This window comes from Manihot esculenta, chromosome 9 (genome assembly GCF_001659605.2).
Source record: "Manihot esculenta cultivar AM560-2 chromosome 9, M.esculenta_v8, whole genome shotgun sequence".
In the NCBI taxonomy this organism is placed as follows: domain Eukaryota; kingdom Viridiplantae; phylum Streptophyta; class Magnoliopsida; order Malpighiales; family Euphorbiaceae; genus Manihot; species Manihot esculenta.
The window spans coordinates 5,329,665-5,353,408 of record NC_035169.2 but is presented as its reverse complement, the minus strand read 5'-3'; the positions used below and the strand labels follow the sequence as shown (position 1 = coordinate 5,353,408).

Sequence of the window (23,744 nt, the reverse complement as noted above, 5' to 3'; positions counted from 1 at the left end):
CACCAGCTCCAATGAAGAGAAGGGTAGCTCCAAAATGCTCTTCAAAGGAATCTTCTATCAACTTTTTTGCTCCTCCTGATATAGAGCTCTTCTTCTTCTTTGCATTTAGCAATATCACAACTTTGCATAGTCTTCAAAAGTAATGGTTTCAGTACCTGACTTCTATATATATATATATATGTATGTATAATAGTGTGAGGACTGATCACAAGTTAGCCAGCTGGGGTTTTGATCAAATAATCAATCCTAGAAGCAGCTTTGATCTCATTGCAGTTAATCTTGTTAGGATTTCTGGGATGTGCTTATTAATTATATGCTAAATATTGCATTGGCGTGGATGGTTGGACGCTCTTATCCGTTTAACTAGGGTTGAGAATTCGATCCTCATCGAGCAATGACTGGTTTTAGAGTTGAAGATTTGAGATAATTGCAGAGAGACTAAGTGGAATGTACTAGACCTTAGCTTCTTTGTTAGCAGCTTTAATTTTTTTTTAAAAAAAAAAAGAAAAATTTATATATTCCTCATTCATTTCCTGATTTGAATCGTTTCTTTTTACTTTTGTGGTGAAAATTACTTTCTATGCCTTGTTTGAGTCAACCTGCAGAGAAAGCAAAAGATAGGTAACGAGAGTAGAAAGCTACCTTTTGGTGTAATCTTTATGATTAATTGAAGATTCTTCTTCCTCTTAGTTCAATGTTTAGATAAGAGAAAATTTTGAATTTTTTTTTAAAAATTCATTTTTTCTCTTCACTTCTCCCAAACCAAAAAGAGTTGAGAAAATAATGAATTAAAAAAAAATCAAATAATGGGAATTAAATATTTGGATGGAGACTAAGTGGAAGAAGGTGCAATTAGGTGAGAATCCAATGCTCCCAATCCAAAATCAATGATTAAAAAAGAAAGGAAAGAATTGCAGCTTTATACATAGATAAGGTGGATTAAATTATAATGTCAGAGGAGAAGGCAGGCGACTTAGCGCATAGGTGAGAAGAGAATCCAAGGAAAGAGCTCGTGCGGCTGCCGTTGATCATTCATGGCCACTCACGTCTCCATATATTAACAGAATCTCCATGTTTTCTTCTACATTATTAGCTCCATCATCAATTATATATTATTTTACTAATAGGAGAGAATTGCATGTGCCTACTTCTTCTAGGCAGGGAAGGTCTTTCGCTAGTTTGTGGGTTGTTTCTTTCTTTTTCGAGTGAGTGGTATAAATATTTGTTTTTGTTATTTTTTCTTTATTTTTTTTAGGTTATGGGATAAGTTGTATAGTGATGGATTTTTAGCTCCTATGTGGTTTCGTTAGAGTGAATAATCCGCGAGAAAGTTTTGTTTTCGCAACGATTATTTTCAATACCAATCATAATTATAAATGATGTTTTGAGATTCAGAAAATAGAATTTTATCGTAGTTGTATGAACTTAGATAGAGAGAAAAATGTTTCTCCCTTTTATCCCTTTCTCTTTTATCCTCTAATGACTTCTAACTGCCTCTCTATAATGACGCCACATGTCCTACCACTTAGGTCCGTACGTACAGACGTGTTAGACCTCTTCTATATGTCAAGCGGTCATTTAATTTTTTCTGACATGTATGCGAGCATGGTTGCGAAGTGATTAGACCTGCCGTTCCCCATGCGTCACATCACTGGACTAAATTATTTTCTATTGGACCTAATTTTGTGGTAGATCTGGTAGACCCGGTCTGCTCCGCACATCCAGATTAGGGCTTGAAATGCTGAGTCGATCGTGTGATAGGTTTTGGATTAGTATTTTTCTCTTGAACACGCCTCTTCTTAGATAGTGAAAACCCAACAATTATCAATAAATAATAACTCTTGATACTAATGGTTAAGAGAAATATCAGCCACTACCATTTCACGGTTGTAGTTTATTAGTAATTTTTTTCTTAATCGGTCGCTTCTCTAACTCTCCTTAACTAATTAAAGAATTGGAAGAAACGGACTTGATTACTCTTCCTTAAAATTTTGGTGTAGAAATTGTACCTTTTCTTTTTTATTTTGATAGACAAAGTAAGAGAAAAAGGAACATTTTTATTGGGAAAAAAAAAAAGAAAAGAAAGATAATGAAAATATAAAATGAAAGAAATAAGAAAGATATTTAAAAAAAAAAAAAATTGGAGGATATGAGTGACAGTATATCAGTTTTGTCATTAAGCAATATTAGAATATTTATTTGGGTTTTGGTGATTTTTTTTAGTTTTATTTTTACAAAAATTATTTGAGTTTGCTTTATATATGGAAATTTAATGGGCCAAGTCCAACTAATACTTCAATGTGTTCTGGATTTTAAGTATGGGCCTAACCTATTTGAAGTATAGGGCACATTAGATTGCAGGGAGAATTTTGAGACTTAACAATCATGAAGGCCTAACTTTTTTTTTTTTTTTTTTTTATTATTATCGAGCACTGGTTTAGAATGATTAATTTTAAAAAAAATTTAAAAGTAATGAATTTCTTTTTTTTTTTTATTTTTTTTTTGTGTTTGATAACAATAATTTAATTTTTTTAAATTCTTGTGAGAATTTATTTTAAAGTACGCTGCTTGAATTTCTAAATCCTCAAGAAAATAAAATTGTTATTTTTCTTTTGATAAATAGAGTTACTGTCATACTAGAATAATAAATACAATAAAAGCTTTTATTTTAATATTAAATTTATTTATTTTAATAATAATTAGTGATAATTATTGTTATAGATGTGGACAGACTAAATAATTAATTATTTTTAAAAAACATAAACTAGATGATATATTTTTCACGGTTAAATAATTAAATTCACTAAATTACAGGATTAAATAATTAGTTTTTTAAATAATATTTATATTCATATTATTGAGAAAATAATTCTCTGTGTATGTGTTAATTTATGTTATAAATTAAAATTTAGATATTACATATTTTAATATTATATTAGTTTGATTTAATTGGGTTTTTGAAAAATGGAGTCAGATTAAAGAGATTTTTTCTAAATATTAAAAATCATTTCAATTGATTTTTTTTGAAAAATGATGTGTGTATACATATAAAGCTAAATCTTACAAAATAACCAAAATGAATAATTTATCTTCTTAAACAATCGTGAAAATGACATTTTAGGTATGTGATATATTAAAGGATGAATTGTTGAAAAAAAAAATCATAACTTTTAAACATTTTGTGATTTAATTTAAATATTTATAAATAAATAAAATTATTTAAAATTATAAATAACATTATTTAAAATTATAAATTTATTACAATTGTAACCATGATGGTGATCAGTGGCGGAATCAGGAACTTTTCTTTGGTAGGGCACCACTTGCTTAGCGGCTGCACTGCTGTGGCACCACCAGATGTACCGCTACGACACCTTCATCTCCCTTCAAAGCATTTTTCGGTCACCGGTACGGCACTTGCCCCTTGCCGTACCCTCCCTCCGCCCTAAGTGTAATTTTTAATGATGTAATATTACTATATAATTTATTTTATTATATTTATATGGCATAGAAAAAATTTATTAATTCAAAAAATTTAAAATATTTAATTTAAATTTTTAAAAATAAATACAATTCCACTAAAAATTTCTAAATTAAATATTAAATTAAGTAAACTAATTTACTCCTTTAAATTTTGCCAAATAGCATATTAAAAAATATATTAATATAATTTAAAAATAATAAAACAATATATTAATGAACTCATTTCAAAATTAAAAAGTGGTACATGTTTTTATATCATCTACCAAATATAAAAATTAATTAAAATATAAGATATTACATTATTATACTCTTAAAACATATTTAGAGAGAAAATTAATACAAATTTAGGAAATGAAAATTTTTCACAAGTAGGTTACTAAAGCACTTAAATTAATATAATTTTAAAAAAATAATTAAATTAATTGCATTTAGTAATTTTATTATTAAAAAGTTTTAGTATAATTTAAAGATATACTTTCCTTCAACCTTGAAATATGTATATAAGTATTGTTGTATCATTTTAATATTTAATTATCATAATTGAGCATTTATAGGTTTAGTCTGATAGTAAGTGCATCTGAGTAAACTTGATTCTATTTTTTTAATTTTTAATTTTCAGTTAAAAAAAATTTACCATAATTGATTTATTAAAATAACTTAAATTTAAGTTATTTAAACAAACTTTAATTTGTTGTATTAATTAAGTGTTACTTAGTACAAGTTATAGATTAAGATTTTCAATAAATAGATGAGTTTTTTTTATTTGTAAATCATTTTTATATATAATGTACTCACGCGATTAGTGGAAAGTCTAAGACAGTTTCTCAATCTTTCTTTAGTTACAGAATTTAGTAGCTAATTTTTTTATTAGTTTTGAGTATTAAATATTATAAAAAAATTTAAAATATTTTTAATATAAAAAAATTAATTATAGACTTTTTAAAATTTTAAGTGACTTATTAATAAATTTTTTTAAAATTATTAAAATTAAATAGTAAAATATTTAATAATAAAATTAATGGATAAGTTAATTAATATAATTTTTAAAATGTCAAAATATTTTAATATATTTTTTAAAATTAAAATTAAAAAAATGAGTTTTTAAATACCATAGTTCGATACCAAAAGAATTAAGCGGTAATTCTCTCAATTATAAATCATTTTATTTTTTAGATATTAATTTATTAATTAGTTTCATAATAAATCTTATTTAATATGTATTAAAATAATAATATTTTATAAATTTTAAGAATAAATTGAATATGAGCCAAAAGTATATTAAGAGAAACCATAAAATATTTAATGCTTGTTTTTAAATTTATATTAATTATATTTTCTTAATTTATATGAGAAAGTAAATATGTCTATATATTTTTAGGCCGTTGAGCCATTAACATCCAAATTAAGATCAATGTTTTAAAAGAGAGTCAAACTTAAAATTTATCAAAGTCCACTACATAAACTATTTATCAGTACACATTCAATCCACTGTTGAAGTAGGTTGGACTCATAAGAAGTTCGGACTCATAAAAGAGAAACACAATTCATCTGACATGACGAGTAGAAGTAAAGTCCGCAACCCTATAATTAAACGATACTTAACGATGATGAACGGACAAATACATCCGTACATACGATTTTGCCTAACAGCAATGACACTATAATATAGAGTGAAATAAAAGTGAAAAGTACGACCCATTCAAACTAAACTTTTCCACACACAGAAATTTTATTTCTCTTTAAATATCATATCATCGAATAGAATTTGTTTTTATTATACCATCTGCATATAAAGAGTGAGTTTAATAACGGTTAGATTAAGGCCGTGTTTGATTTAATTTATGAAAATTAGTTATAATTATTAAATATTTATAAATTATTTGAGATTTATAAATTATTTAAAATTTATAAGTATTTGATTAAAATACTTATAAGGTGTTGACGATCTGTTAATAATAAATTTAGTAATAAGTAAATTATAAATATATTTATTAGTAAAATTATTAAAAAAAATAAATGAGATATGTGATGAAATTTTAAAATTAAATAAAAATAATATAATAACTTCCTTATTAATACTTAGTTGCTCATCAAATTGTATTTTTTAAAATTTATAAATTAAATTTATAAATTTACAAAATATTATAAATAAATTAGTATAACTAAATAATATATATATATATATTAAAGTGATGAATATTTATTTTATAGGTCTATTAGTTTAAAGATATCTTAACTTTATAAATTTTTATATTTATAATTTAAATTTTTAATTTTGAATAAAAAATTCTTAATTTTTAAATTTATTATTATGATAGTAATTTTAAATTAATTTTGATCATACTTAAATTAGCTCATACACAATATCACGGATCATTATTTTTACTATATAAATAACTTTATTATCTTAAATTAAAATTTAATTAATACCTTAAACTTTTAATTATCTAAAATTTTTAATTAAAATTTTTATTTAATTATAAAATAATTAAATATTTCAATTATATAATTTAAAATTTTAATGTATTTATCAATTTAAAATTTTAATTAATTAAATTACTTATAAAATAAAAATAATACTATATAATATATTGTATAAATTAATTTAAATTTAATTAAAACTAATTTAAATTTTAAATATTAAAATTTTTTTATTAAAATTAAAAATTAAAAATATAATATGAAGACTTATAAAATTAATATTTTATTGGATCAATTTATATAATGATACAAAATTTAATTTTACAAATTTTAAAATTTTTATTAGATAATTTTAAAATAAAAATGGAGTGTTCAAATTTTTGAAAAATCCTCAAAGTCTCATAATAATCTTCTCAGATGAGTAAGCTACCATTCAATTACATCACATCACTTTTTCGCTTTAGTCGAATTGTACTCCCCATTAGGATTTAATCGTATGAGCTGTCCTCTTTTGCCTTCCCAAAGCTTCGATGCACTACCACGTGGCTCCTTTCCAAACGCTATTCAGGCGGCTTATAATTAACTCCATATCTTTAGGGGACACGTGGACTCAATGTCTCCATCCTGGAGATCCGTGATTGTTGTGTGACGATCGGGACAAAAGAGGACCACTCCATTTGCTACCTAACACCACGACATTGTAACGGCTGAGCTCCGTTAAGTGGACGTTATCCCGTCACTAACATCACTGTTTGCTTCGAATAGAAGGACCACGTGGCATATATGAGGAACTTTGTGGGACCCGCAAGGAAATATGATTGAAATATTTTGGATGGATGGGGTCCACCTGTGGACACGTTGCGCTGGTGAAATAGAAGTGGGAAAAGGAACGAGTACATGCGAGCTCGATGGTTTAGAAAATCTGAAAGGGACAATTTAGTCTGCGTCATTGGTTGGTTTCTATATTGACGAATTTGTCCCTACTTCTCTTTCCACATTCCCAACAAATATTTCCCTTTTTTTACTATGGTTTTTTTTTTAAAATTCAATTTAAGTGAATATAACATTTAATTTGAATTATAATTTGTATGATAAAAAATCTTAAATAAAACCATTGAGTTTTATTTTAAAGTATAAAAATATATATTTAATACAGTAAGATTCTAAATTTCAATGATAATTAAAATCAAATGAATAAAAATCTTAAAGATAATTATAATTTAAATTTAAAACATACTAAATATCTTTTAAAAACTTATTCTTTTACCCCAAGGTTTTGAGATGAATTTTAAATTAATAATATTATTTTAAAAAATTATATCTCCTGAATCTAAATTTTAATAATAAAAGTTAACTTATTTTCAACAAGAAAATAATATGATAATAAGCTAATGGAAATAAAGTTATAAGTCTATTGCTCATCTCAAGTACTTTAAAATTCTCATTTTCAATGTCAATAAAATGTATAACTTAAAAACCCTACAAAGATAGGGAATAACATATCTATATTTTTGAATGCTCGATTCAATTAAATTTTAATAGAACGGATTTATATAATTATAATCAAGTTTATAATGAATTCAATTTAAAAAATAATATTCATTGTAAGTTCGAATCGAATTTTACATATAAATTACTGACTACTCGAACCCGTTTATATAAATAATTAATTTAATATAAAAATATATTTTATAATTATATTTATAAAATTTTTTATATATTTTTATTTAAAAATTAAAATTAAAATTTTTTAAAAATATTATTTTTTTAAATAAAAATTATTAATAAAAAATATTTTTATATAAATTATTAATTAAAATATATAAAACTAAATGAGTTTAAATTTTATTCGGTTAATAATAACTGAATTTGAAATGAATTTAAATTATTTAAATAAAATTTTAATTGAATTTTAGACGGATTTAGATATTATAAATATAAATTAAATTCTAATAATTTAATTGTTGTGGGTAATTTATTTATTTACATTCTTATAAATAAATATTGGATATGTTAAAAATTTTAAAATCATAAATTTATTTAAAATGTAAATTTACCCTTTATTTTATATTAGGATAGAAATTCTAAATTTTTAATTTTTTAAGAAAAATTTTTAAATTTAAAAAATAAAAAATAAAAAAATTAAATTTATCTATAAATGATATAACAGCAGTAAAAATACTAAAATTTATTTTTACTGTGCATCACTGAATTATTATTAATATATAAAAAAATTTAAAATAAGATTAAATTAATGGAGGAAAACACAATTTATATTTTTAAAAATTATCTGAGAGGAGCGATTTTATTTATTATTTTAACAATTATTTAAATTTAGATTAATAGTAAAATTTGATATTTTGCTGTTCCGTTCAGTGAGGAGCAAATTTGTCCTTTTCCCAAAAAAACTTCAATGCATAGGGATAATTTGGTAATTGGAAATACATAGGACATTGACGGTATTAGGAAGAAAACAAGGTGCCTCCAGTGTCCGTCAACTGAAAATTAAAATAGTGGCGTCACTACGTTTTTTCTTTTTAAATTCCCTCTGATCTCACAAGCCTCTTCATCCTCATGCTCTCAGTAATTGACATCCAAAACTTCACCAATTAGCCAAGAATTTCAAAGCCTCTCTCTTCTCTACTGTGAAACTAGTTCAGTAAGATTTCTTCTTCGTCGTCGTCGTCTTTTTCGTTCTGTTCTCCTTTTGGTTTGATAACTTCTCTGGTTTTCTTAGCTTTCTCTTCTTACTTTTTCTGGTTCAAATTTGAATTCTAACTGTTATCAAAGATTATGCCATGTTTTTTGGAAGTTAGGGATGAATCGATGAAGCTGTTGTATCTGAGTTTGCATGCATGTATGAATATTGATGTATATGTGTAGTTTTCTTATTATAGATTAGAAGTGAGATTAGATGTGATTGTTTTGCTGAGATTTATGTGGTGATTCTATTTTTGGAAAACTATGCTGACTGGATATATTTTATATAAAGTGAAATATTTAGTTTAAATTACTTATAATGTATAGCATCACTCATTATTTTATTTATCTTTGTAAGGTAAGATTTGCTATGTTAAATTTCTGAAATCATGAAATCCTCCAAATCTATGGGTTTTGGACAATCTCTTTTGCTTTGTATAGAATCTAAATCTATGGAATTGAAGGGCATGATTTTTTTTTTGGGGGGGAGAGAGATGTAAACGTTTAGGAGGATTTGAAATCTAAGGTTTATTGGAGTTTTGTTTATGCTTAATTGTATTATTGTTTTAATGATATTAAGAAACTTCATTAATTAGGAGTGAACTTGATTAACCAAAAATGCATAAATCAATATTTATTAACTTAAGGCTGGTCCTCTATAAATTTTAGTTGGGCTTTCTTTCTATTTGCATGGCATAAGATTATGAAAATGGGACTTTTTTTAAATAATTATGTATTTTTAAATCTGATAGTCTAGCATTTTGGAGATATTATATTATAAGGTTTTTTGTTTTTTTTTTCTAAATATTTGGTTGGGAGGTTTTATGTAGATTTTAGACACAAGTGATTAAGTGAAGGTTTCAGAATTTTATGTCTAGAACATTGCTGTTTGATTTGGTTTCATAAACAACTTCTATTTGGTTTGGAAAATTATATACCAAAGGGATAATAACTATGAAATATTTTCTCTCAAAGAAAAGAAAAGAAAATTTTTAATCTTTTTCAATTAACTACTTAAAAAAAGGGGCCTGATATATACTTTAAGTTCACTTTGTGTTGGTCCTTGAATAAAATCTCCAATTGTAAACTTTGACTGCATTAGTGGATACTTTTTAAATATTATTTTTTAATGTTCTAGCCTTAAATTTTTAAAATAAAATTGCATTCACTCTTTTTTTTAATCAATTTGGTAAGAACTTTAATGGTCTACGTGAATTTCAGAAAAAAAAAAAAACCATTAAAACTTGCCCAAGAAATTTTCTTCCTCCAAACAAAAGTCAATATACTTTTAGTGACTTCTGTTTTCTTGATTATCTCTGAAAGTTTAACTTTTACTTTAAACTTGTATTAATTAAGATGTAAGATATTACTCAAATTTGCAAACTAATGCTCCTTATCTATAAATAATCCATCAAACAATGATTAAAATTCAGCATATTCTGAATTATTCTTAAAAATAACAACAAATTTAAAATTTGTAATTTTTTTAACAAAGTCAAATCACCCAACTTGAAGTAAAAAAGGGCTATCCTTAGATACTAAAGGAGGCAAATTTTGGTTAACTGAGTTTATCATTTGATGAAAGAAAATTTATGGAATAAATTTGATATCATTCTTTATTGGTTTGAATTTCTTATCTTTTTATGTGATATTTAGTAGTCTTTTCCGATTTCTGCAAATTGAAGAGGAGGAAAAAAAAAAAAAAAGAGAGGGAGAAGCAAAGATTTATATTTTAAATACTTAAAAATGTCAAAAAGAATGTTTGTTTTATAAGCGTTGACTAATGGAATATCATGTAACTATTGACTAGTAAAGAATCCATTTTAGGACTAAACTGTTGGATGTTTTCAAAATGTGAGGACTTGATTAAAGTGTTTGAAGTTAATAAATTTTATGACTGGAAATTTTAGATTTAGAACATGCTGTTGTGTCAGTACCATGATTTTTAACATGGTCTTTTATGCTTATAATGCACACAATCTCCTTTTTTCAGTTAAGTTTTGGATTAACTACTTGTATGTGCACACACTATTGAGTATGTGAATCACTTGTATGTAGCTTACAATAATTTCTTTTTACTGTTGAATGTATGTAATGTCTAATATAGAGTACGAACATACTGTGCAACTGGTCTATCTAATACTTTTCATGCTGTTAATTCAGTTGTTTTCCTCCCTCCCTTTTTGACTTACAGGCAAGCAGCAGATCTGGAAATTGTAGAGTTTATTTTTACATGAACTAAGAAGCATGCAAATGAAATTGGATAACACTAGCCATCCACAATTAGATCCCACTAATTGTATGGCTTCGTCTAAAGCTTGGTGGCATGGTGTTAGGAGCAATGTTGTTTTATCAGACATGTTAGAGGAAAGTACGAAAAATTTGTTGACATCAAATTACATGGATGATGGTTGTGGGGGAAAATCTGGCAAATCACGAGCAGCTAATCATCAATTTGGCGAGGGAACTGATGCTTATAAAGAAATGCAGTTCACTGCATTGCCACAATCAGGTAGCTGTTCTGCACATGAGACCTGTCCTGTTGAAGTCCTTTTAAAGCTAGCTTACTTACTGTGTTTTATGAGCATATTTGACTTCAATATGCTATTCATTCGATAATCGGTTTTCCACTTCATTGAGATAAGCTAAATGGTGGAGATGGAAATTTGCCTGATGAGGGACCAAGATGCCTTTCGCTACTACTACTACCATAAGGCTAGTCTACATAAATGGAAAACTAGTTTTTCTGAAAATAATAAATTATAACTTAAGAAGCAAAAAAAAAAAAAAAAGGTATTTAGATATAAGAGAGAGATGAGTATTTTGGAAAAAAATGTTATGCAATACAATTATGCTTGTAACCTAATGCATTTTAGCCCAAAAAAATGTGAATACAAAACAATTATACTGTTTCTGTTGACAGATGGAAAATATGGTGAAGAACATCAACAACAACATCTACAACATTCTGTATCCTTCATGCCTCCACCGATGGTGGAGTATCTTGTACCACCTACTCAACTGGAACATGTTGGCCCTTCACTTGTAAACTCTCTTTCTCACTCTATTTTGGAGTTGCGTGTAAACTCGTTCATATTTCTCCCTTAACTTTTTCGTACACATGTACAATGATCTTTGGCATGAACCATTAGTTGTTGTTAGTTTTTAATGCTTATTTATGGGGAGAGATCCAGAGTTGTACGTGGAAAATTTTCCCTTGCAAGGTGTATCGTTCCCATCTTCTGATCCATAAATCATCATATGGACAGCCATACTTACCCATGGACCTTGCACGTCGGGAATGGAATTTGTTGCCACTTGTCAAGTTATATGACATTGCTTTACAGCTTGGTTTGATATGGATCTATATACGCAGTTGTTTCAATTGCTTATTTAGCTGAATGTTATGATTGCTTTTACTTGGATTTTATTCATCAAAGTGAGATTGGTTCACATAATGGTACATGGAATACTTGTTTATTGTATGGAAAAAACACATTTCATTTTAGAATAATGGACATTGACTAAGCTGAAGAATAATGATGATTTTTTCTTTTCTTTTATACATTATGGGAAAATATTGTGACTCCACTGGTAGATTAGAAGTACTAAATGCAGCTTATAATTGCCATATGTCTGGCCACCAAAAACCTTTTGCAGATGGAAGATGTTGGTATATGGTAATTGCATTGCTTCCTCATTGAAATTTTTAAGGGGTGAGCTTGGTGTGACAATAATATGGTATATGACTTCGAATTGGAGTCATTGTCCATGGAACCATGGAAATATGGTGGTGATTGTTGTTTCCCATTCATTCATTTTTGAGGGTGAAACTTGGTGCAAGGGTGGTACTAAGCCTTGCTGGGACTTGGAGGTCATTGGTTCAACCTATATAAGTAGTACTGTGTACTGCTATTTACTGGAGCCTGCAATGTGGGAAGCTTCTTATAGTAGGACACTGGGATAACCCTTGAATCTTTGTTTTTGTATTTGCTTTTTCGAAGAAGGTTTGTTTTATAGGTCTGCTGTAACTTGACTTGGAGTTGCGCTTGATCTTTTTGCTGATAAGCAGCTCTGCCTGAATAAAAGTTTAAATAATAATAGTTTTCTATATTATGCAATATATATAGGATTTTAAGTTTAAAGTCATATGGAAAAGTTGATGTTTTTCCTTCTTGCCCCTCCTCCTCCCCTGCCCCTCCCACATATATGTGTGTGTGTATATATATAACCATGCACACGTGCATTTTATTTGCGCATAAACATTTCTACAGGTATTCTTCCAGTAGTGGCATAGAAATTTAAGCAATGATGTTTTTCTTCAAAGTTGGGGTTATGCTTTGAGGCTATGTTTGTGTGGGTTGCACAAACATAATCTAATATAGTGATTAGCCCATTAGGCATAGAAATTTGTGTAATCATGATTACTTTATTAGTTATATTTATTCATTATTTCATATTAAATTATAATTTCTGCTACCAATTTATATAAATAGGTATTGTGTACCATTGCTCATTTCATTCTACTATATTCTACCAAACATGACATAAGTTCTGGTTTAACAAATATATATGGAATGATATAGGTCCATTCTTGTTATCTTGGAGCCTACCCCACTAGAATGGTGTTGCCCCTTGAAATGACAGAAGAACCTGTGTATGTAAATGCCAAGCAGTATCATGGTATTCTAAGGCGAAGACAATCGCGTGCTAAAGCTGAGCTGGAAAAGAAACTGATTAAAGTTAGAAAGGTAAATCTTTGTTTGAGCCTATTATTTTTACTTGTATTGTATTAATTTCTTTTGGTTGCTTATTACTAAAGTTGAATTTTTTATATTAATTGTGTGATATAGTTGAAGTGGTGAGCAATTTCTTGATATGGTTAGCCAGGAACACATGCTAGGAAACAATTGATCTTATTGTTTTGACATAGAAGTTTATAGCTTAGATAATATTAGATAGAAAGGGGAAACAAAATATATGGTGGGAAAATAATGGAAGATATTTCAGAGTTGTATTCTTTATAGGCATCAAGCAAGTGAATTGTCCAACTAATGATATTTTGCTATCCAAATAATAGTGTTGCTGTGTAATAAATCAAGAGTTAGAGATATTTATTTATACTTTTTTTTTTTTGTAAGGATGAAATTTTACAAAAGCATTAGATTATCTAGAAACTTAAGTTTATATTGGGATCAGTGGCAGAGCCAAGAGTTTAAACTAGAGGGGGCAGAATATATACCATGATAATACATACACGCACACACACATATATGTATGTATGCATATAAATACATATGTATATGTATATATGTACATAAGTATGTATGTATATGTATATTATTTAGTACTATTCTTTAACTTATTTAAATTATTGATACATGAATAGTATACAAGATATATACATTGTGCAATATAAAATGTTAATAACATTGGCGCATCATAGACAAAGCATTACAAACAATAAAATAAAATAAAAACTAAAAGTTGGAATGAAGAAAGAAATAGGTAGCCAATGTGAATATTTAGAATCTCTTTTTTTTTTTTAAGAAAAAACTAATCTTAAATAACATAATGAAATGATAATTTATTCCAAAATAATGATTAATAAGTATCTTTCTCTTTATTTAAGAATTAGTGAAAACTAAGAGTAAAAGAAATTTAGAAAAATAATATTAAAAGCTTACTTTTAGAAAGGAATTGAGAACTTTAGATGCCCAAGTATCTTTATCACCCACCAATCATCAACTTTTTCCTTGAAATTTTGGAGAAGAAATGAGAAATGGTTGTTGGTGCCTTTACTAAGAATGAGAAGAAAAATAGTGGTGGAGATAAAGTGAATGGTATTATTGGGAGGTGGTCCAAGTGGAGAGAAAAAGAATAAAGACTTTTAGATTATTATAGTTCTAAATATGGCGAAAGATAATGCCATGCAAACAATGAGATTCTAAATAAGGCTATAAAATTTAGTGGAACAAAAATTAATGAGTCCAGAAATTGAGTTGGATTTCTCAAAATCTTTTGAGAACCACTAATTGTGTTTTTTTCTTTTTCAAAGCTCACTTATACTGTTCAACCACTCACAATTAAGCCTTAGTGCATGCCACCCTCATTCAAGAGATTTTCCTTTTATAATTGATTACTAGTTGATAAAAGTTTAAATTGAACTTTGTAACTATAATTTCTTTCTAATAAGAATTCTACTTAAAACTTCTTAAACAAAATTCTAATAATGATAGTCTTCTTATTAATTTTTAACTACCAATTCTATTTGACTTGCAATTTCAACATTCTCCTTTTGTTCTCTTGCGCATAACAACAGTTAGGTTAGCCATTGTCATGGCTGGATGAGTGTAGATTCATCACCTCTCCCCTTTCAGCACTGTCCTTTGGTCTATGTAACCAATTTTTAGTGGAAAAACTCCATGCTTCAGTTAAAGAAGCCATCTAAGATAACAGTAACACTTGTTAACTTTACCAGGCAAGAGGCCCTTTCTTGTAATGTATGTTCTATTAGAAACATGATGAAAGAATTCAAGAAGCTCTTGAAATGCTTTATTGGTAACTAGTTGAAGCTAAAATGTGTTAAGAATGGGAATGGATTTATTTCATCTATTATTCATAATGTCATTTCTCTCCTAGAGAAGGAGCTTGTCTTAAAGCCCAAAGGTGGGATATACAACTTGCAAATAATTAATAAACTCCCATGTGATTTCAAATTTAGGACAGCCGTGCCGACGGACTAATATTTTTATACCAAGTTGTTATAATCTAGAGTCATGGATCGCATCACGAAATGATTGATGAGGAAGGAGTACAGTTTTTAATACCTTAGACTCGTTAATTAAGAGAGAGTCTTAAATCTTAATGTTTTTATGATTAATCTACTTGTTTTATGGAATAAAAATAAACTCCTTAAAGATGGAAGTTCATACAACCATAGTACTTCTAATTAGAGTAGAAATTTAATGCAAATAATTATTAGATAAGAAACTACCAAGATAAGAAAATAGAAATCTAATAACAAATTATTAAGATAAGATAATAGAGATAAGAAGTTATTAGATAAACACAATCTATTCATTGCAGATAAAATATAAGCTTAGTTGATACTCTATTTAAGAATGGATTTGGTCTATCAATTACCCATAATATGTTTCAAAGGAGTGCCTTTATCTACATATCAGTAATGTATATGCATGATCGAGCTGATGAAGTTGGGGATGAGTAAGCAATGCTTTCACAGTGAGATTGTTATCCAATATATTGGAATGACTGATGTGCCAAACAAGGTAAGGGAATGGCTAAGGGCCAGAATGCAATTGTGCTTGAGGCATTTCAAATGGGGAAGAGTACCCAATGATGTGATAAATAGTTTGGATCATATTACCCAAATCTAGTTTAGATTCTTTCCTTTTATTTTCTTTGTTCACTTCCCAACAACAATATTTACATACTTTGGGGGGCAATGGAGAATCTCAATAAGAATAATAACAAAAAGCAGGCCCTTGATCCTCTACTCCAACTGTAATGTAGGCACCAGGACCATAAAATAGTCAAACTCTAGGCACACCGGCAGCCGGTGTGCCTAGAGTTTGACTATTTTATGGTCCTGGTTTAGTCTTTGTCTTCCTTCCAGGGAATTTTTGTGAATAGGCAACTGCTGTAGTATCTTAAACGTGGATTTGTGTTTTGCCCTTTCACCTTTGTTCCCAGGGTAGTATAGGTTTAATATTTTGTACCATTTAATGAAAGAGTCTGGTAGTTAGTAACATGAGTAATGTGCATGCAGTTCTCTTTTGGATACCTAATAAGTTCTTTGATCTGAAGAACTGGACATCTGTTCTTCACTATTTGGTTTATTGAAAAATTTAAGAGCACAGGTTCACTTGTTTTGGGTCATTTGTGAAGCTTTTTATGACACCAGAAAATGTAGTAGGGAGTTGGAATATATGTAGAGAGTTTTTTTCCATTATATTATTTTTGTATTCCACTAGTCATGTAAATGTGCCCTATGGTACTTTTTCCTTCCTGGGGCATCGGGTTTCTTATTGAATATATTTGGCAAGGGTGGTAGCAAAATGTTCTGGAAGTTGCTCATATTGCAAGGTTTACACATGACTTGGTTTTCTTTTGTACTTTTTTTTTTGGGTTTGGGGGGGTGTGTGTGTATGTTACCACTGTTTTTTGCAATGGTGCTGGAGTAATATGAGGAAAGAAACTTGATAGGAGCAGCAACTGAAAGCATGCTGGCGTTTGATTGTTGGTAAGATAATGGTAGGCAAAGCAAGTCTACTGACTTCCTTATTGGCAAGGCGCCACATTTTTTTATGAAGTGACCAAATACATGTGAAATTCTGCTATCGCTATTACATATTTGTAATGTATGTATGTAATTTAAGGAAAGAGAAAAAATTGTCAATAAAACTAAAAAATGAAGTGTCAATTAATGTTAAAAAGGGCAAACACTCATTAAAATTGCTCCTCTCATTGGGGTGAGATGGGGTGGGGTTGTTGTCCTTTCTTCAAGTCTTTGTCAAGCTAGTGATAAAGAAGAGCAGGATATTTATGACAAACAATTGTTTAGACAATGAAGGGGGAGATTCCTATTGACTAGAAAGTTGCTGAATCTAAAGTATAGCTTGACCTTTGTCTAATTGCATAAGTGTGCATAATGCACCTTCTTTCAAGCAAGAGCTATGGATTGTTGGGGTTTTTAAGTTGGAACCTGTAACAGCATTATCAAGATGTAGATAAATTGGTAGATTATGCTGAACAGGATAAATAACAATTGGCATGAATTGCTTATTGAACATTTCCATTATTTAGATGCTAACATAAATTTTCCGGCTTGAGTACTAATACTTCATTTGAGAAATCAGCTTTAAAATGCTCATTTTTGTGGAGTTCCTCCTCCATCTGAAAGTTGTGTGATTTTTTTTTTGCTACCTTTTATAGCCTTACCTGCATGAGTCTCGACATTTACATGCCATGAGAAGGGCAAGAGGTTGTGGAGGCCGCTTTATAAACACTAAGAAGCTTGATAACAGTGCTGCTAAAACCACGTTGGATAAGGCGAACAACTTTATTGACACTGTTCTAAAACCTTCTACAAACTCATCATCAGCACATTCTTCTAAGCGTTCCGATTCATCTGCAGGTAATGTTGTAATAGAACCTGACCATTTACATAAACAAATCTCACAACGGACCTACAATGGTGGCGATGGTACTGCGTGCTCCCAATATTTTCTTGGATTTCAATTGTCATCATGTCACTCACAATCAGATAGGATGGTAGAAGAAAGGGATAGCAACATGAAAGAATTATGGTAGATTTGAGCCTTGTTCTGGGCCCTCACCGGCATTCTTTGCGAACAGCATTGCACTCTTTCAAACTTGAACAAACGGAAGGTATTCTTCATGAGATTTATGCACCAAATCATGGACACATAGTACTACGTGTTCTTGTTTGCGTTCTATAGAAGATGTTTCTTTCATGTTGATGGGGTATTGTTTATAGTTGGCAAAGCTGGGTTGAGCTTGGTCACATATACAGGATCCAAGGTTCATATGTTTGTGCTTGCAGGCAAATCATTCCATGTTTAAGCTATTGAGGAAATGTAATCTAAGTTTTTGAATGTTTTTTATTTGCTTAGTCTTCTCTTTTTTGTGATGCACGTGACTACAAATATATGGGTAAATTATTGTTTAAGTCCTTGAGTTTTTTCAAATTAATTAGTTCGTCATTATTTTAAAATTGTTTTATTAAAATATCTTTATATTAAATTTAAATCTTTAGTCCTTTTATTAAGATTAAAATAAATTGACTAACAGTTTTTTTTATAGAAGGATTAAAGAGTTTGATTTTACATTTGAATTAAGTGATTATAAAACAGGGATGAATTGTTAAATTTTTAATTTTTCCCAAGTATATGCACTTCCTGAGTGAATGTTGGGACTCTAAGCTTTGTTTAACTTGAGCAGAAGCGAAGGTTAATGTATTTTGATGTTTGAACTTTGACGCAGTTTTTCTCGACCGCTAATATTGCATCAGTAGGAAGATAAACTCAAGAATTTAAGATTTTCCAATTAGAATATATAGTATTCCTTCACAATTAATTAGATTATGAGATTAGAGATTAAATCTTTTTCTCTCTCTTTTCCCATGACATGTGTCACTGAGTAAGTAATTTAATATTCGAATTTCACTTTAATTTCATTTTTACTGGGTGGTTTTAGTTTCATGAACTAAGTTTAGCCTTTTTTAATAGCTCAAAATAAAGCCTTTTTTAATAGCTCAAAATAAAAACAGTTGGGTGATTATGCAACAGAAGCTTAATTGGAAAAAATTGTTCCAAAAGTGGTTGCTAGTCAAATAGATTTTTTTCCAAAAATGGTTGCTAGGCAAATAGAAAAGAGAATGATGATGGAAAGAATTGCTTCAGAAAGTGCTTTACAAGGTTTGGATGCTTTAGCCAAAAGCTCTACTTTAGAAGCCGTATAAATGAATTTCGCTGTGGATATTTATAAGCATTCTCCCTCTTTAATATGTAGTGGAGTTAATGTGCGGATAAAATTATCCTTTTAGAACTTTCAAGGGTTTTTTAGTAATTTTATTCTTAAAAGAATTTTTTATTGGCCGGCCAAACTGCCTGTGGAACTCCTTGGCTGGAGATATCTTGTTGCTCAGCAGATTTCTAGAAGCTTTTGGACTGGTCTGGCAGCCTCCAGGCTATTCTTGGTGCTTCTGGGCTATTCTGGAACTTCTAGTGTTTCACCAGACTCCACTAGTCAATTCTCGCATACCTCAGATTGTTTTGAAAGTTTCACGCACCTTCCAGCACGTCCCAGTATCTTGTATTGCCTTTCCGTCGCTCGCATACTCGATCCTCATCTAGTGTAACTCTATAGACCAACCAGCGCTTGTCCCATAGCATCACTCTTGCATGGTTGCATGTGCTCCTTGCATGTGCCAGCCTTGCGTGCTTAGTAATGCTTCGCACCAACTAAATCTCGTTTAGACACTTCTTAGGCTCACTATCACAATTCTTCTTTCGCCGGAATTTTTAAATTTTTGGGAGAGTTGTGGCATGCTTCCTCGACTATTTTCGCGATGCCCTCGTTGCGTCTCTCCAGTAGGCTTGCACCTTGTCCTCATGTTGCCATGAGAAAAATTCATTTTCCCAGCTCGCCTCAGCATCTGAGAGCCCTTTCCATTTCACCAGATACTCTTTATACGGTGCATAGGACTCCCTCTTCGGTATTTCTCTATGAGCTAGGATCACTTCCACATCATGATTCAAGATTGTGAAAACTGTTGTTAGAGCCCTTTGTGACTTGTTTCGGCTTGGATCACTTTCGTCTGGATAGTAAGGTTTTAGAAAATTTACATGAAACATCGGATGGCACTCCAAGTACGATGGCAACTTAACTCAATAGACTAGCTTCCCAATCTATTTCTCTATTGGAAATGGTCTCTCGTACCTTCGCAGCAGTCCCTTGTGAGCTTTCTTATAATTCCCAATGGTCTGGGGAATGAGTTTCTTCATAACGAGATCCTCTTCTTCAAACTCTAGGTGTTTCTTCTTTAGATCTGCCTACTTCTTCATTTTCTTGGCTGCCTTTGCCAAATATGCTTTTGTCAGCTCAACCTTCTCTTTCCAAGCTTTGGCAAACTGGAAGGCATCTGGGCTTTTCTCTTTGTATGGCATTACCATATCATAAGGTGCAAGTGGTTGTTGTCCCGTGTTAGCTTAAACGGGTTTGCTCCTGAACTCGCTCTTCTGCGGGTTATATGAGAATTGGGCCACATCCAACAACTTAACCCAATTTCTCTGGTTGACAGTGACGTAGTGCTTTAGATACAACTCCAACAAGGCATTGATACGCTCGGTTTGCGCATCCGTCTAGGGGTGAAAACTTGTAGAAAAGTTAAGATCGGTTCTCATGATCTTGAACAACTTCGTCCTTAAGTTCTCCGCAAACCGAGTATTCCGATCGCTAATAATGGACTGTGGTATTCTCCAATAATTTATCATGTCCCTGAAGAATAGTTGGGATGCATCCCTTGCATCAAAGTTGGCCTGTACTACGATGAATACCTCATAATGGTTGAACTGGTCAACAACAACCATAATATTGCCGAATTTATTTACTCTCGGCAATCCAATGATGAAATCCATAGAGATACTCTCCCAAGGTCGTTCGGGGATTGGGAGAAGATCCAATGGTCCAATAACATCAAAAGTATTGGTTTCAGAAGATGGAATGTCTAATGTTTTTTCACCCGGAGAACTAATTGGATTGTTGCGAGCGGAACGAACGGGACGCGCTTTGAAAGAAGCCATCTGTTACGGGGCCATATTATTGGGAATAACGCGAGCATCCGGCTGGCCTTTGTTGCTCAGGTTTATCCTGCTGGCAGACTAGGCAGGTTTTCACATACAGCTCCACATCATCAAATATTTGAGGCCAATAATATGCACGTTCCAGCAATGCCATAGTTCTCCTTGCCTCGGGATTGCCAGCCTAGAGAGAATCGTGGCACTCCCTCATGATTTTCTTCCTCAGGCCTCTCCACCTAGGCACAAATATGCTGCCTTTCTTGGTACAGATTAAACCCCCATCCAACCAGAATCTCCTTGTCTTCTCCTGCCTCGCCAACTCCACCAGTTGCTTGGCTTGATCATTATGCATCATCCCCTTTTTGATGCGATCGTGTAGGAAAGAACTTGGTTGGGTGGTAGAAGCAGCCACCTCTATCTTTCTGCTGAGAGCATCTATAACCAGATTGGTCCGGTCTGACTTGTATTCCATGAGGAAATCAAACTTAGCCAAGAAGGCTTGCCACCGGACTTGTTTTGGAGAGAGTTTCTTCTGAGTGAGGAAGTAACTCGTAGCCACATTGTCGGTCTTCACTATGAACTTGGAATCCAGCAGATAATGTCTCCAAGTTCGAAGGACTACGGCGGTCATCTCCTTCTCCTGTACGGTGTACTTCCTCTCGGTCTCATTCAGATTTCGGCTCTCATAAGCAACGGAATGCCTGTCTTGCATCAAAACTCCACCAATTGCAAAGTCAGAGGCATCCATGTGAATCTCAAAAGGTTTTGAATAGTTAGGCAACGCCAGCACTGATTCTTCCATAACAGCCTTTTTCATTGCTTCGAAAGTATTTTGACAACATGCATCCCACTTCCACAACTTAATCTTCTTCAGCGTGTCAGTGAGGGGTGTTGCAATAGTAGAATAGCCCTTGATGAACCTACGATAATAGTTCATAAGGCCAATTCAGGCATCCGCTTCGGTGGCTCTCATTCTAGAATGGCACGGATCTTTGACTCGTCCATCCATATCTTGCCATGTCCAATAATATGTCCCAAGAAGGGGATTTTTTACTGTGTAAAGGAATATTTTTGCTTCTTCACATATAGCTCATTGTCCCTTAGCATCTTGAAGACTTGCTTCAAGTGATTGACATGCTCCTCTAACGTCTTGCTATAAACCACAATGTCGTCCAAATAAACTACAACAAAGCGGTCCAGAAAGGGCTAGAACACTTTGTTCAACAAGGTGCAAAATGTGGCAGGAGCATTTGTTAAATCAAAGGGCATGACACGAATTTATATTACCTGTACCTTGTAACACAAGCTATCTTCTGTTCGTCTTCTTCAACAATTCTGACTTGGTAGTATCCCGACCAAAGATCCAACTTTGAGAACCAACAAGCCTCACCAAGCTGATCAAGCAGGTCAGTAATGAATGGAATGGGGTACTTGTTCTTCGTGGTCACCTTGTTCAATGCTCGATAGTCGATACACATATGAAGAGAGCCATCTTTCTTTTTCTGAAAGAGGATTGGTGCATCGTACGGGGCTTTAGAGGGCTGGATATACCCTGTTCAATTGTCTGCAGAGCTCTTCAAGTTCGGGAGGCGTCATGCAATATGAAACACTAGTAGGTGGTTTTGCCTCAGGCTCCAGTTTTATATGATGATCCACCTCTCTCTTTGATGAAAGTTTCTTTGGCAACTCCTAAGGCATAAAATCAAAAAATTATTTCAAGACTTACTTAATGGCAGCAGATGGTTCTGGTGCAGGGGGCAGCTTGTCCAAATAGGTTGGTTCGGACCTCTTAACGCCTTTAGAAAACTGGAGGGCAGAGAGATTGCTAGTGCCAGACTTCCCTCTCGCCAATGAGATAGTGCAAGAGCTGTTCCCTTTTAGAATGCACATGCTATTGGTGAAGGGGATAGTGACAGCCTTCGTTCTATCCATAAAGTCCATCCCAAGCACACAAGAGTAGTCATCCATGGTGACAATAGAGAAAAGAGTTACAGTCCACTAACCAATTTTAACTAGGACATTACAGGCTACCCCATGTGTTGGAATCGGTTGAGAGTTTACTGTCTTCAGCCAACCTGTCTCCTTTTAGAATGAAACGCCCAGCTTCTCTATTGCCTCCACCTTCAGAAAGTTGTCTGATGCTCCAGTATCCATCAATGCTTGCAACGTTTGTCCCCTTATGGACACAGGAGCGAATAGCCTTTCTTTATGCCTGGCTGGAATCTTGGTTGCCTTGGCCGCCTTGGCTACCACGGCTGCCAACTGTAAAGAGCCTATGTTGGCACCCTCTTTAGGCTGCTGACTTGATTTTTTTTTCATTGACTATAGCTGACAGGGTGTTGCGCTTTGGGCAATCGAAAACTCAATGTGGCCCGTCGCATAGGAAGCATTTCATCGATAGCCTTTCAGGTTTCCTCCATCCCTTGGAATTCCCCTCCTTCGAGTCTTCTATCGGCTTTCATTTCCTCAGGGGTTCTTCCTTACTTTTAGGGGCAGCTTCAGCAGCACTCTTGCCCTTTGATGGCTTCATAGGAACCCTGCTCCTATCTCCCTTCTTATATTCAACAAGGGTTTCTACTATTGAGATAGTAGTGGCAAGGTCTTGAGCTCCCCTATGCTCAATTTCCATCTTCACCCAATGTTGGAGCTCGTCCATGAAAGCAAACATGGTTCTTCATCCGGATAGTTGGGGATTTCGAATAGAATATTGAAAAATTCTTTAACATAGTCGCAAATCGTACCTTTCTGAGTTAGCCTCCTCAATTTCGCCCTGGCTTCCTTAGCAGCATTTTC

At 31.5% G+C, this 23,744-nt stretch overlaps 1 protein-coding gene across 2 annotated transcripts; it reads left to right on the top strand.

The window, feature by feature from the left end:
- The first annotated feature begins 8,409 nt into the window (after positions 1-8,409).
- LOC110622780 (nuclear transcription factor Y subunit A-9) lies at positions 8,410-18,319 on the top strand. 2 transcript variants are annotated; one of them, XM_021767411.2, is made up of 5 exons: positions 8,410-8,563; positions 10,799-11,116; positions 11,528-11,649; positions 13,191-13,355; positions 17,563-18,319. In XM_021767411.2, the coding sequence occupies exons 2-5, from the start codon at positions 10,852-10,854 to the stop codon at positions 17,938-17,940; spliced, it is 930 nt and encodes a 309-aa protein (XP_021623103.1). In that variant the 5' UTR covers positions 8,410-8,563; positions 10,799-10,851; the 3' UTR covers positions 17,941-18,319. The 2 variants fall into 2 exon arrangements, with proteins under 2 accessions (XP_021623103.1, XP_021623104.1); XM_021767412.2 differs by lacking the exon at positions 17,563-18,319 and adding an exon at positions 14,927-15,812.
- The last annotated feature ends 5,425 nt before the right edge of the window (positions 18,320-23,744 follow it).

Bases quoted from the DNA above. Each gene is read 5' to 3' on its own strand.
- LOC110622780 (XM_021767411.2), top strand. From the start codon at position 10,852: ATGCAAATGAAATTGGATAACACTAGCCATCCACAATTAGATCCCACT. The intron at 11,117-11,527 runs GTAGCTGTTCTG...TTCTGTTGACAG, and splicing joins CACTGCATTGCCACAATCAG to ATGGAAAATATGGTGAAGAA. The intron at 11,650-13,190 runs GTAAACTCTCTT...GGAATGATATAG, and splicing joins AACATGTTGGCCCTTCACTT to GTCCATTCTTGTTATCTTGG.